Source organism: Portunus trituberculatus, chromosome 13 (genome assembly GCF_017591435.1).
Source record: "Portunus trituberculatus isolate SZX2019 chromosome 13, ASM1759143v1, whole genome shotgun sequence".
In the NCBI taxonomy this organism is placed as follows: Eukaryota; Metazoa; Arthropoda; class Malacostraca; order Decapoda; family Portunidae; genus Portunus; species Portunus trituberculatus.
In genome coordinates this window covers 10,387,459-10,402,458 of record NC_059267.1, presented here as the reverse complement: position 1 = coordinate 10,402,458, position 15,000 = coordinate 10,387,459, and the positions used below count along the sequence as shown (strand labels likewise).

General features: G+C 40.6%; 1 protein-coding gene across 8 annotated transcripts in view; it reads left to right on the top strand.

Moving 5' to 3' along the window:
• LOC123503312 (GATA-binding factor 2-like) overlaps positions 1-15,000 on the top strand; it is a 52,119-nt gene that overhangs the window by 15,120 nt on the left and 21,999 nt on the right. For all 8 annotated transcript variants that reach the window (XM_045252988.1, XM_045252990.1, XM_045252987.1 and 5 more), the window contains exons 2-7: positions 2,394-3,555; positions 4,174-4,408; positions 7,530-7,613; positions 8,793-9,001; positions 9,940-10,099; positions 13,477-13,609. In XM_045252988.1, the coding sequence (XP_045108923.1) occupies positions 3,269-3,555; positions 4,174-4,408; positions 7,530-7,613; positions 8,793-9,001; positions 9,940-10,099; positions 13,477-13,609 (1,108 nt within the window). In that variant the 5' untranslated portion in view covers positions 2,394-3,268. The remainder of the gene's footprint in view (positions 1-2,393; positions 3,556-4,173; positions 4,409-7,529; positions 7,614-8,792; positions 9,002-9,939; positions 10,100-13,476; positions 13,610-15,000) is intronic.

Genomic DNA, 15,000 nt, shown 5'->3' with positions numbered 1-15,000 from the left:
AATTGGCTTCGCTGAGTTATTAGTGGGAAGTCAATGGGGAGTTTTGTATGACTAGGCAACGTGACTGGCAGGTAAAGTTTGCTCAGGTATTGTAAAGTATAGACCTGTTAAATAATCTTTTTCTCTATGTATGGCTGAATAATGAGTGCTGAGTGGAATAGACTTCGTTTTGGTTATTAGTGGGAAGTCAATGGGGAGTTGTGTATGATTAGGCAACGTGACTGGCAGGTAAGGTTTGTTCAGGTATTGTGACGTGTATACCTGTCAAGTCATTTTTTTCCTATGTATGGCTGAACAGTGAGTGCTGAGTGGAATTGGCTTCGCTGAGTTATTAGTGCTGAGTCAATGGAGCGATTGGTGTGATTAGGTAACTCGTGGATGATTGGCGGTAAGGTTTGCGTAGGTAATGTCACGTTTATACATGTCAACTCGTATTTTTTCCTAAGTATGGTTGAACAATGAATACTGAGAGAAATTGGCTTCGCTGGGTTATTAGTACTGAGTCAATAGGGAGCCTGGAATATTTAGGTAATGCCTGGGTGACTGGTGGGTAAAGTTTACTCCAGTATTGTCACCTGTAAACTCGTCATTTTTCTATGTATGGTTGAACAATGAATGCTGAGTGGAAATGGCTTCGCTGGTTTTATTAGTCCCGAGTTGATGGAGAGCTTGGTATGGCTAGGTTACGCATGGGTGACTGGCGAGTGTTGTTTGTTCCGGTATTGTCACGTAACCTAATAACTCTTTATGTTTTCTACGTATTGACTAATGAGTGCTGAGTGGAATTGGCTTCGCTGGGTTATTAGTACCGATTCAATAGTGGGAGTGGTATGATTAGGTAAAGAGTGATTGGCAGGTAAAATTTGCTCAGGTATTGCCACGTATATACCTGCTAAGTCATCTTTCTTTCTACGTATGGTTGACTGGAATTGGTTTCGCTGGGTTTTTAGTACCGATTTAATACTGGGATTGGTATGATTAGGTAAAGGGTGATTGGTGAGTGTTGTTTGCTGAGGTATTGTCACGTATATAGCCTTTAAACCCTTCATGACGCGTTTACATATTCATTCTGGTGACTATTTGGTGATTTTCTACAGCCTCAGAGACTCATGTGGGGGATTAGAATAGTGAAAACTGTGGCCATTAATCTTCTGACCTCCATAGACCCTTCCTATAATGTCAATAAAATGGTCTAATCGCACACAAATTTCAAGGTAAAAATGTGTCCTAGTACTGAAGGGGTTAAGTCATCTTTTTCCCGTGTTTGGCTGGAGAGTGTAGGAATGACTGGTATGGTTTGTAGGTTTCCTTCCCTTTAACTCACAAGAACAGGCGTCGTCACTCTGTTAGTCAATCGGGAGCTTTGAATTATTAGATGAATATATGAATGAATGATGGATATGTTTGATCCAATGGCCGTCATATGATTTTCTCTTTCGTTTTTTTTTTTTTTATTTATACCATGTGGGCTTTTTATGGGAATTTATGGGCTAAAGGGGATACTGTTGTGATGTTCGATTAACTCTCACTTTTTCATACCCTCTTTTATTTTATCTCCTTACTTTTCCTTATCTTCTCTTTTGTCTTTGTACTCCTTTCCTCGGCTTTTTGGCTCTCAATTTCGTTATTCCTTGTATTGTTATTCTTACTATTCTCTTTTCTTTTTTTAATTTGTGTGGTGGCGATCTTCTTTTGTTGTTATATTGGGACTTCGTTAAGAGAAGACGCAGTGTTCGTTTGATTTCGCTGTTCATAGATTTTTCAGTGTCCTTAAAGGTTAGCTTAGGTTAAGTTAGGTTAGGTTTGGTTAGGTTAAGTTAGCTCAGGTTTGGTTTGGTTTGATTAGGTTAGGTTAGATTACGTTGCGTCAGGTTACTTCAGGTTACGTTAAGTTCCATTTTTTTTCCGGCATCAAAATTAGTCCCAAGTCCACCATGTACATACTCTTCTTTTGGTAAACAGAACTTTATAATTTTGGATATTCTTTCGAACCGGCATCTTCAGTGGACATTATTCGAATGATTTTTTTTCACCTTCTTTTATTTATTTATTTATTTTTTTTTTTTTTTGCCCTTGGCCAGAGTCCATCTTACACGACAAGAGGAAAGTGAAAAAAAAAAAACAAAGAGGTGGAAGAAATGTCACGGAGACTGCAAATGAGCGACACACACACACACACACACACACACACACACACACACACACACACACACACACACACACACACACACACACACACACACACACACATTAAGAAAAAAACTAAGTCTGTCAAGAATTACCTGCAGTAAAAAATCCACACACACAAAAAAAAGAAAAGAACAAATAAATACTCATAAGAAAACTGCATTAAGATCAAGAAACCTTCAATAAACCAGTATTTTCCCCAACAGGTGTGACGTACGAAGGTGACAGAGAAAAGAGAGGAAACCACACAAACCACCACCAGAAACCACCTAGAGAAGAGACCAGCGTCCCTGCAGCGCCACAGACCAGCAAGAGACCAACACACAACAGACACACACACACACACACACCCATCCACACACACACAAGAGACCAGCTAGAGAAGAAACCAGCATCCCTACAGTGCCACAGACCAGAAAAGAACCGACACACACACACACACACACACGCACACACACAGAGCACCCTGAGTCACACCTTCCCTGCCCTGAGAACACTTGAGCCCCGTTTTCTTCGTATTACTTGAGTCACTCCTCTCACCTCTCCTCTAATACCTTCCCTGGATTTCCTGTTACGTCACTGAGAAAAAATTTGTCACGCTTCCTCGTCACGGAGAAAAATTGTCACGTTTCCTGAATCCACCAATGAAGAAACCCTGATTTTTTGACACGTGAAAAATAATGACAGTTGTCGTTGTATAAATTCGAGAAATGATTAGAGGAGTGAATGCTCAAGTCCCCACGAGGCAAATTGAATAGATTTACGATTTTGTGAGGCCATAAAAAGCAATAAACGTCACACCCGCGGCTCAATACCACACAGCGGGAAGGAAGCGTAATCTAATACCATCCATAAAAACAAGAGAAGATCACAACCTTGGAAATTACTAGAAAATAAAAGAAAAACACTCTGATCATAACGAAAATAAGAATTAAGGAAAAGAGGAAAAGATAGAGAAAAGAGAAAGAGATAAAGTAAAAGAGGAAACAGCATAACAAGACCGAAATAGAGAACAGGCCAGAACACGTGCAGAACAACACCACAACAGGACAGGACGCAACACCACAACACCGCCACAACCATGAGTGAGCAGGAGGAAGGCACCACCACCAACATCACCACCTCCACCACCGTCACCATCACCACTAGCAGCAGTGGGGGAGGGGGAGGAGCAGGGGACCGTTACACCCCACCACCCCCACGGTCAACCTCCGCCCCCCGTGACCCTGAATGCTCCCCCCCTAAACCATCTGCCGTTACCTCCCAGCAGTTGGAAGGGAGCGCTGCCCCCAACCACGTGTCAGCGCCCCCTGCTGAGATGTGGCACCACCCACAGCCCCGGGAACCCACCCCCCAGGACCACCCAGGGTACGTGTGTGTGTGTGTGTGTGTGTGTGTGTGTGTGTGTGTGTGTGTGTGTGTGTGTGTGTGTGTGAGTGCACATGTGTTACGTGGTGATGTGCTAAAGAGTATGATTATGATTCTCTCTCTCTCTCTCTCTCTCTCTCTCTCTCTCTCTCTCTCTCTCTCTCTCTCTCTCTCTCTCTCTCTCTCTCTCTCTCTCTCTCTCTCTCAAACACACAAAACACATACAATCATTATTTCCTTATAGAAAATTTGAAAGTACATTTTTATTGCAATTCTTGATATCATTATTACTATTATTATTATTATTATTATTATTATTATTATTATAATTATCATTATTATTATTATTATTGTTATCATTATCATTATCATCATTATCACTATCATTATTATCACTTATTATTATTATTATTATTATTATTATTATTATTATTATTATTATTATTATTATTATTATTATTATTATTATTATTATTATTATTATTATTATTAGTAGTAGTAGTAGTAGTAGTAGTAGTAGTATACTACTATTACTACTACTACTAGTAGTAGTAGTAGTAAGAGCGGCAGCACCAATAGCAGTAGCACTAACACCACCACCACCACCACCACCCACAGGGGCCTGAACCTCACGGTGCTGACCAGTGTCGCCGCCACTCCCACGCCCACGCCAAGCGCCACGCCCGTCAGCGAGGTGGGAGTAGCCAGCAACGTGATCATCAGGGAGGACGTGAGCCTGTCCGCCCGCACGCCCGTCAAGCAGGAGGAGGAGGAGGAGCTCAAGCACGCCTACACCGCCGCCCACGCCCACGCCCACGCCTACAACCACGCCCTCCATGTCGCTAAGGCTGAGGTAGGACTATTTTTTTAAATTCGGGTTATTTTCCTCTTCTTTTTCACTAATAAGTCTCTTTTTTCATATTTCTTTTCTTTCTACACCATTCTTGTAATCAGGTTTCTTTCTTTTTCCTTTATTCCAAAAATTTCAAACTTACTCCTAATCAAATCAAAGCTAACTAATTCACTAATCTGACTTACCTTCTCCTAACCCCACTTCATCTATTTGCACTTAACCTAAGCCAGTTTTATTCTTTTTTTTATTCATACCATATGGGCTTTTCACGGGAATTTCTGGGCTAAAGAGGGTACTTTTTGGGGTACTTCCCATCTCAAAGGCCACCCGCTAAGAAACCGTTGCTCCGAGTGAGGAAGCCCAACCTACACTCAGACGTGGACAGGATTCGAACCCGTGCGCTTGGAGACCCCTCGGACCCCAAAGCACGCATGGTTCCACTGTATCAGGGCGGGATCAACGTCCTTAAGACCCCCTGAGTTACGAAACCATCCACCGAACCCGCAGTAATCTGACATAGAACAGAATGTTGATTCAGTGACTGACACTACGAGTAACTCAATATGCAATGGTACTGTAAAAGATCGGCCTTCTAAGTACCCATGGAAATCTTCTTGTAAACCCGTGGGGATTCGCAAACCCTAGGCTGAGAAGATAAATAGATGGAGAGACAGGTAGATATACACTAACGAACAGATAAACTTTCTTTCCCCGTCTCCCAATTATCCCTTCTTTACTCCCTCTGTCCTCCTCCTCCTCCTCTCCCACAATCCCTCCTTCCCCTTCTCCCATTGATGCTCAGCTCAAACCGTTCATTACACCACATTCCATTCAGTAATTAGTCTTGAGTCATCAGGGAATATCAGTGATTCTGTGTTTTTTTCTTTTTTACTCCGCCGCAATAAACATTTTTTTCATTCCCGTGGTAATTAGGCGAGTATTGTGGAGTTATATAAGGAAATGTTTGACGTGGAATTTCAGACCAGACAAACTGACCTGCCGCAGAAAAAAATGACAATAAGTACTAGTGAGGTAATGATAGTACAACGATAATATGCATACATTCTCTCTCTCTCTCTCTCTCTCTCTCTCTCTCTCTCTCTCTCTCTCTTTATTATTTTTTCTTATTTATACCATGTGGGCTTTTTACGGGAATTTATGGGCTAAAGGGGATAGTTTTTTAGGGTATCTCCTATCTCAAAATCCACCCGCTAGGAAACCGTTGCCTTGAGTGAGGAAGCCCAACCTACACTCGGACCGTGGACAGGATTCGAACTCGTGCGCTTGGAGACCCCTCGGACCCCAAAGCACGCATGGTTCCACTGTACAAAGGCAATCTCTCTCTCTCTCTCTCTCTCTCTCTCTCTCTCTCTCTCTCATAAATACTCGATGTTATTGTTATTTCTTAATTTCCCGAGCTTGATACGTTGAAATACATTAAGTTAAGAGACAAACAATAACAGTGTTTGTTTGTTAGACGTTAACTTTCTTGTCTGCAGGAAATCGGGGCACATAATTTCATCGATTTTCATTTTTTCTAATCAAATTTCCTTCAAGTGTTTTCCTCTTTAGCTTCCTAAGGTGTCTATATCCCACTTGCCTTCCTGTGCGACTCATGCCATAGAGAGTGATGGAGAGGGAACATTATGCACTGCTGTCCTTCACTTCCCTCCCACCCGCCCTCCCGAGACCGCCTCCTGGCCTGGCACCCCTCCCTCCTGCCCTTCCTGGTTACATGATAGATGAATAGAAAAACGCACTCAAAAACTCGTATAATTTGATAGCCACGCATACAGAAATGGGTATTTAGATAGATAAGCGTGAAAATTGAAAAAAATAGACGAAAATAAAAGTAATATGAAAGAAGAAGAAAAAAATAGATCTTCTAGACTCCAAGAAATAAACGTGACTAGAAGGGAGATGTGACAAAAAAAATGATAATAGAAACGTGGAAGTGTGAAAGAAAACGAAACGAACCTTAATAGAAAAGAAAAACTAGACCTACTTAAGCCTTCGGTAGTTCAGACGCCAGGCAATAAACTAGAAGGAAAATGAGAAAAAAAAATATAAAATGAAAATAGAAACGTGAGTGAAAACAAGGCGAAAAGAACCTTAACCCCTTCAGTACCATGACTTCTTTCCCTATTCATTCTGCTTACTATTTGGCGACTCCATACAGCTTCAGAAACTCATTAAAAAAGTGAAGACCGTGGCTATTTATCTTCTGACCTCCAGAGACTCTTCCTAATGTCAATAAAATGGTCTAATCGTACATAAATCTCAAGGCAAAATGTGTCCCAGTACTGAAGGGGTTGATAGAAAGAAATTATCTACCTAAGCCTAAATTCATATGCCTTCACTGTGCCAGACGCCAGGAGATACACGGAACTAGAAGGAATATGAATAAAAACATAAAAAATAGAAATCAAAACATGTATGAAAAAAACTGACGAAAAAACCTTAGAATAATAATAATAATAATAATAATAATAATAATAATAATAATAATAATAATAATAATAATAATAATAATAATAAATAAAAACCTATTGAAGTCTTAGTCCAAACTGTCTTCACTACTCCAGAAACCAAGAAATGAAGGTAACTACAAAAAAAGAAAAAATGTGAAAAAAATAAAAGAAAAATAAAAGAAACAGGAATGTAAACATGAAAAAAAATACACAGGCGAAAAATAACCATAAAAATAATGATAAGATAAGGAAAATACACTTACTTACACCCTCCTGTCTACACTACTTCAGGCGCCACGATATAAACGTAACTAAAAAAATATATAGCAAAGAAAAAAAATAAATAAAATAAAAATAGAAATATGCGAAAAAAAGACGAAAAATCAACCTTAAAAAAAAAAAAAAAGGAAAATCTACGTACTTACACCCTCCTGTCTACACTAGTTCAGGCGTCAGGATATAAACGTAACTAAAAAAATATATATAGCAAAGAAAAAAAAATAAATAAAAATAGAAATATGCGAAAAAAAGACGAAAAATCAATCTTAAAATAAAAAAAAAGGGAAAATCTACTTACTTACACCCTCCTGCCTACACTACTTCACTACTTCAGACTGTACTAATGACCCCCCCCATTAACTTCCCCACAGGTGAAGGGTGAGATGGTTTCCCCGTCACCAGTACAGAGTAACGCAATCCCAGCCACCGTGCATGACCTGGAGCAGACCACCTACGTGAGTCCCCCTTTAATGCACCTCCTCACGTTTTCTACACACCTATCGCCTGCCAACTTTTCTTCTTCTTCTTCTTCTGTTGGCGTTTCCCATTTTCATAAGGCATCGAATCTCTTTGCTAGTCATCTTCATTTGTTCCTCCCCCAGCTGTCTCTCTGTGCCCCAACCCACGTTTTCTATATCCATGTTGTCTACCACCTCTTCTTCTTCTTCTTCTTGGCGTTTCCCATTTTCATAAGGGATCGCATCTCTTCGCAAGTCATCTCCACTGGTTCCGATCCATTAGCTGTCTCTCTCTGTGATCCTCCTTCAGTCGGTCCTCCCACTGTAGCTTAGGCCTCCCTCGTCCACGTCTCTCCTGCACGTCCACCTCCATTACTCTCACTCCTACATAGTCTTCCTCTCTCTCCTCTTCACATGACCACTGCAGTCTTTTTTTCCTTTCCTTTTTTTTTTTTTTTTTTTGTTCGTTTTTCCTTCTTTTGTTTTTCGTCTTCGTTTTCTTATTTTGTGTATTTCTTCTTTTTCTTCATTTTCGTGTTAACTTCCTCACGTTTTCTATATCCCTGTCACCTGCTAATTTATTTATCTTTTCTTATTATTTTGGTCGTTTTTCCTTTTTTTCTTTTTTTTTTCATCTAAGTCTTATTTTTTCACTTTTATTTCTTCATTTTCGTGTTAACTACCTCACGTTTTCTATATCCGTGTCACCTGCCAACTTTTTTTTCTTTTTCTTTTTATTTTCTTTGTTTTCCCTCTTTTTTCGTCTTAGTCTTCCTTTTTTTTTTTTTTCTTCTTAATTTCCGTGTTAATCTTCTATTTCTTTTTGTTCTTTCCTTCTTTTCCTTTCTTTTTTCGTATCAGTTTTCTTCTACTTCCTTTTTTTTTCTTTTTTTTCCGTGTTCATCTTCTATTTCTTTTTTTTTCTTATTATTTTTCTTCTTCTTCTTCTTATTCTTATTCTTATTCTTCTTCTTCTTATTATTATTATTACCATTATTATCATTATTATTATTATTATTATTATTGTTGTTCTTGTCATTGTTGTTCTTGTTATTGTTGCTGTTGTTACACTATTTACCTTTATTCCTTCCTTTCTCTTTAAACATCGACTTCCTCATCACTTCATTACTTACACATTCACCTTTCCCATTTCCATCAACATCCCTTTCCTTCCAGTCCCCTTACACGGTTCAGAGTGTGGTAGTGTACGATCCCAGCCACCCAGTTGAGCACGTGCACGCCCACACAGTCGACCCACACCCGCACGCCCACCTGAGCAGCGAGGGAGCCACTTACGCCACTCTGGAGTCCGCCCCTGCCATCACCACCCTCGCCTCTCTATCCTACACGGAGCCCTACCATTACTACTACAAGACGCAGGATATGTAAGTGAAGGATCAAGGAATGGGTGTAGGATTGAAGGAAGCGTGGGATGGGAGGGAATGTGTGAAGGATGTGGTGAAGGAAAGAGGTAAAGAACGAGTGTAAGGATGATGGAAGGATGGAAGAATGTAGGATGAAGTGTAGAATGAAGGAATCGGTGTAGGATGGGTGTATGAGTGAAGGAAGAGCGAAGGATAAAGGAAGGTGATTAGTGTAGTGATGAAACAGTTGAGTGAAGGAGAAAGGTGTAGGATGGGTGTTTGGATAAAGGAAAGGCGCAGGATGAAGGAGGGAGGTAGGATGGAGTGTGGTAAAAGCTGAGTGAGGGAAGGTGTGTGGAATTGATGGAAGGATGGAGAGAAGGATGTGGCGTGAGGTGTAGGGATGAAGGATGGCGGTGTGTGAGGGTGTATGAGAGGACAGAGTGGAGGGATGAAGAAATGATGTAAGGAAGGAGGGGAAAAGGAGGGGGGGTGAGAGGTGTTGGATGTAGGATTAAAGGATGATGAAAGACAAAAAAGGAGGTTGTGGATGGGAATTACATGTGGATGAAGTGTAAAACCTAAAAAGAAAACGTAAGCCCAACTTAACCTAGATTTACTTTTATCTAACATTAAAGGACCTTTCATAACCTAACCGAACTTAACCTGATTTCATTCAATTGACCTTGACTTAACCTAACATAATTCACTCAGTCTTGCCTATCTCATATAACCTAATCAAACTCAAACCTATACTTAACCTAACCTAACCTAACCTAACTTAACCTAACCTAAACTAACCTAACTTAACCAAATCTAACCTCACCTAACATAGGCTAACCAAACCTAACCAAACCTAACCTAACCTAACTTAACCTCACCTAACCTAACTTAACCTAATTTAACCTCACCTAACCTTCACCTGACCAGTGTCAACCTAACACCTTGCCCTGCCGTAGGTACGTGAAGGACGAGGGGCGAAGGTCAGCGGGGTACGACTTTGTGCAGTCCCCGTACGCCACGACCACCGCCCACCCGCACGCCAGCACCCACGCCCACCTGCAAAAGACTGACGCTTCCATGTGGGCGACGGCGGCAGATTACAGTCAGCTGGCGCCCGTGAGTCTGTCTGTCTGACTGTCTCTTTCTGGCTGTCAATCTGTCTGTCTGTCTGTTTGGTTTGGCTTTTATTAACCCATGAGGAAAATAAGTGTTGGCAGTAATAAGAAATAAGTAAATCGATAAATTGAGAAGTGAAATATGTAGGTAAGAAAAGCAAAAACACTAGAATATTTTTGTTCTCAATATCCGGTTATGTCTGTAATATTTTCCATCCTCTAAATAGAAGTAGAACACGAAGAGAGACGTTTTACCTTTTAGCACAATTTACCAGACACTGAAAAAAAGATATGAGGAAAAATAACATAAAAAAAACAAGAAATCAATCTGCAATTATGTTCAAATAGATAAGCTTTTTGTTGCATTTACGTCAGTCAAACTAAAACCTAATAACAGGATACAAACACGCATAAAAAAAACTACACACACGCACACACACACACACACACACCAAACCAGTATTTCATCACACACACAGACAAAATAACAACTACTTCTTTCCATTACAATCCATTAACAGTCAATATACTTTCTATTAATCTCTCAACTTTCTAGTGGCATTTATCTATCTCATCCTCTGGCAATCACAATCTTTTCTTCTTCTCTGCATTAATAGTCAATATATTCCTCTGCTCCATTACCAGTCAATATATTCCTCTGCTATCCTCTAAAATTTCCACCAGTATTAATCTATCTATCTCCTCCTGCAGCTTCATTCATATTCATCTGGCTTATCTCGGCATCTTCCTTCACTCGTCCACTCCTCTTAGCCACCTCATTAATGCTACCTGACACTAATTTACCGACATCCTGCACCTGCCTGACACCACCTGCCGAGATCCTGACTTAATTAACAGCGTCACCTTGCAACCACGAAAGCGAGACACTTACACACACACACACACACACACACACACACATACACACACACGCATTCTTTCCCTCTCACACACCTTTGACATGCAACAACACACCTGACACCCTTACACTAACGTCACATATACTCGGCAGCCTCTCCCTGACCCTCTGACCTCCTCACCTTGACCTGCCGCCACCTACACCTACTCACTGACACCCTGACATTCCTTCCCCTGACACCTGATGCCTGTTAGAACACTGTACCTTCCTCTGACTTGTGTTGGGGTAACTAAACAATGCTTCGAGGTTCTAAAGTGGGAGATGAAGTGATATCTGAGTTTTTAATGTTGTTTTAGTATGTTGTGTTAGTGAATAGTGTTTTCTAGAGAGAGGTGAAGTAAGATAAGGCTTTTTAATGTTGGTTCAGCGTATCATGTTAGTGAATAATCTGTCCTGGAGGAAGATGAAATAATATATGAAGTTGTATGTTGTTTTAGGGTATTAAGTTAGCAAATAATATTCCGTGAGATGATTAGAAACTTAACGGAGAAATGCATACCACAAAAAATACGATAAAACTCAAACTTAAATAGAAAGGAATGTTTATGTGCGTGGTTTCAATATGTTTTTTTTTTTTTTTTGTGTTTGGTTAGAAAATAATAATTCCAACTATATTCATCGTTGTTTAGGTTATTAGAGCAATGCATTACACAAAAATATAGAGAGATTTAAGAAGAGAAAAGCATATTCAGGTTTTCTAGTGCGGTTTTCAAGTAGTTTCTGGACGCAAGGTTAATTTCTTTTTTCTTTTTTTCTTTCCTTTCTTCTTTCTTTTCTTCTTCTTTCTTCCTTCCTTCCTTTTTTCCCTCCTTCCTTCCTTCCTTACTTTGTTCCTTTCTTCCTTCCTTCCTTGTTTCTTTCTTACTTTTTTTGGTTTAATATTTTCTCGTTTCTTTCATTCCTTCTGTCCTTCTTTCCTTCCTTCCTTCCTTCCTTCCTTCCTTCCTTCCTTCCTTCCATCCATCCATCCATCCATCCATCCATCCATCCATCCATCCTTCCTTCCTTCCTTCCTTCCTTCCATCCATCCATCCATCCATCCATCCATCCATCCATCCCTCCATCCCTCCTTCCTTCCTTCCATCCATCCATCCATCCATCCATCCATCCTTCCTTCCTTCCATCCATCCTTCCTTCCATCCATCCATTTATCCATCCATCCTTCCTTCCTTCCTTCTATCTTTTTTCCTTTAATATTTTCTCATCATTATTTAACTCAATGCACTTAAGTCTCCTCAGAAGGTTATTAGAGCTTCGAGAATTAAGTCGAAGAGGAGAAAATATATATAGATGATTTTCTGGAGTGGCTAAAGAATAATGTTTCCTCCTACGCTCAGCTCTCCTCTAAAGCTAACCTCTCCTCTAAAGCTAACTGGAGCGGTGGAGCAATGTATATCACGGCAACACCTGAACTGCAAAAATAAAAAAATAGAAAAAAAATAGCAAAAAAAGTTGAAATTTATGTTCGATTTAGAAATGTTTAAGTTTGCTTCATGAAGTTGTTAATGTGAGAGAGTGGGAGAGAAGGCGAGAAAATATTAAAGTTTTCAAAAATATGATATAAATTTATGCTCGAGAGAGAAAAAAGAATAGACGTCTTTCTTTCAAAACCTGAATTAAGATTTTACATCAGATTGGGAAAAAAAAAAAAAAACATTGCGTTAGTTTTTAAGAAGGTTTTAGAAATGCGTTCAGTCTGTACACTCAGCCAGGAAATAGTCTGTTTTTCCTTCTAGTCCTCATTTTCTTCCTCTCTCTAATTCTCCTCCTACTGTTACTCTTGGCTCTCCTTCCTTCTCCTCCTCCTCCTCCTCTTGCTACTCTTCGTCTCCTCTTCCTTCTCCCCTTTCTTCTTCTTCTTGTTCTTGTTCTTGTTCTTGTTCATCTTCTTCCCCCTCCTCCTCCTCCTCCTCCTCCTCCTCCTCCTCCTCCTCCTCCTCCTCCTCTTCCTCCTCCTCCTCCTTCTCCGTTTCCCACCTTCCTTCCTTCAAAAATCATGAATGGTATCTCAATAGAAGCCTTTAAAGATATAATATGCCAAGCGAATCCAAACCCAGCTCTCTTCACAATAACCACACGTAAACAAAGTCGTATATAGTCGTAGAAATGTATAGTCGTAGAAATATATAGTCGTAGAAATCCACCTCTTTTACGTCACAGAGTATGTATTAAATGTACGCACACTCACTATACTGCTTCACTATTGCGTTGATTTCCAGATAGGTCTATTTCATTATTTTCTCATGTTAGTGCAAGGTGGATGGAGAGGTGGGTGGGTGGGGAGCCTTCTGCTGTACTGTTCTTTCTTTCTATCCCTGTGTAGCTTGTAGATACGAAACAGCATGAAGGACTTTAAGAGTTGCTGTTTGACTTTCCTTTGTATTCCTTTGCATCTCATTGTGTTCTCTTCCTATTCATCCTCCTATGCCCCCGCGTGCTCATTCTTCACTCACCCACAGGAGGTGCTAGAGAGGTCCACGCCCCTCACCCACCACGCCTACATGGCCCCCGCCCCCGCCTGGAACACCACCGCATCCTACGACTCCATCCTGCACACCGCCTCGGGGGAAACCTACCGCAGGATTGAGCCAGGTAAGGACTGCTGACGGAGGCGCTGACGATGAGAGAGAGAGAGAGAGAGAGAGAGAGAGAGAGAGAGAGAGAGAGAGTGGGAAAGAGGAATACTGGTCAATCTCAATCTCAATCTCTCTCTCTCTCTCTCTCTCTCTCTCTCTCTCTCTCTCTCTCTCATACACTTAAAAACACTTCCCTCTACTAAGTGCCAATTTCTCTCCCTCCTTCTCTACCTCCCTCCCTTCCTCCCTCTCTCCCAACTTCCCTCCATCCTTCTCTCCTTCAGTCCTGCTCGGCGTGGCGTCAAGTAGCGAGACTCCTGATACTTTGCAGGAGGAGGAGGAGGAGGAGGAGGAGGAGGAGGAGGAGGAGGAGCAGCAGGAGCAGGAGATGGATAAAGAGGAGAAAGATGAAGAGGAGGAGGAGGAGGAGGAGGAGGAGGAGGAGGAGGAGGAGGAGGAGGAGGAGGAGGAGTGTATAAGGAAGGATAAGAACAGCAACACCCTATACATTCACCCTTCAGTGTGTGTGTGTGTGTGTGTGTGTGTGTGTGTGTGTGTGTGTGTGTGTGTGTGTGTGTGTGTGTGTGTGTGTGTACAGTACTTGATGTTAACAGTTTTCTTTACCGGCAAAATACTTCAATAGTTCAATGTTTAGTTTACCCTTTTCATGCATTTCTTATATTAGGTTAAATTTTTCCTGATAGTACCTCAGCGGGGCAAGTAAAAAAAAAAAAAAAAAAAAAATCCTTATCCTTGCAAACCTATACAAAAAATCCTCATCTTTGGAAATCTAGAAAAAAAAATACAAAATCCTGATCTTTGGAAACTTTTTAACTGTAGCGGTATGGAAGAATGTGAAGAGGAGTACAAAGTTTCACACGTTAATTACCAGACTGAAGAAATGTTTGGCTTACTTTGGCGTGAATACCTGTCCAGTTATCGCGTCCACTTATTATATCTGACCAATGAGCTGTACACAAGTCGTCATAATCTAACTCATCTTAATCTAACCTGAACTAATTTGACGTAACTCATAACCCAATGAAATCTAACCTAACCTGACCAGCTATCGTGACGCTGTGCTGTCCACTTCTATTTGACCAATGAGCTGTACACAAGTCGGCATAATCTAACTCATCTTAATCTAACCTGAACTAATTTGACGTAACTTATAACCAAACCCAATACAATCTAACCTAACTTAACCTAACTTAACCTAATCAAGCTTCACCTCACCTCAAACCAAATAACTTAACCTAACCTAACCTAACCTAACCAAACCTGTTCAAGCTTCACCTCACCTCACTTCACCTGATATAACCAAACCAACCTGAACCAAACCTCACGTCACCTAATTCAACATTCATCACCTCACCTCGTCTCATTTAACCTAACCAAACCTACCGT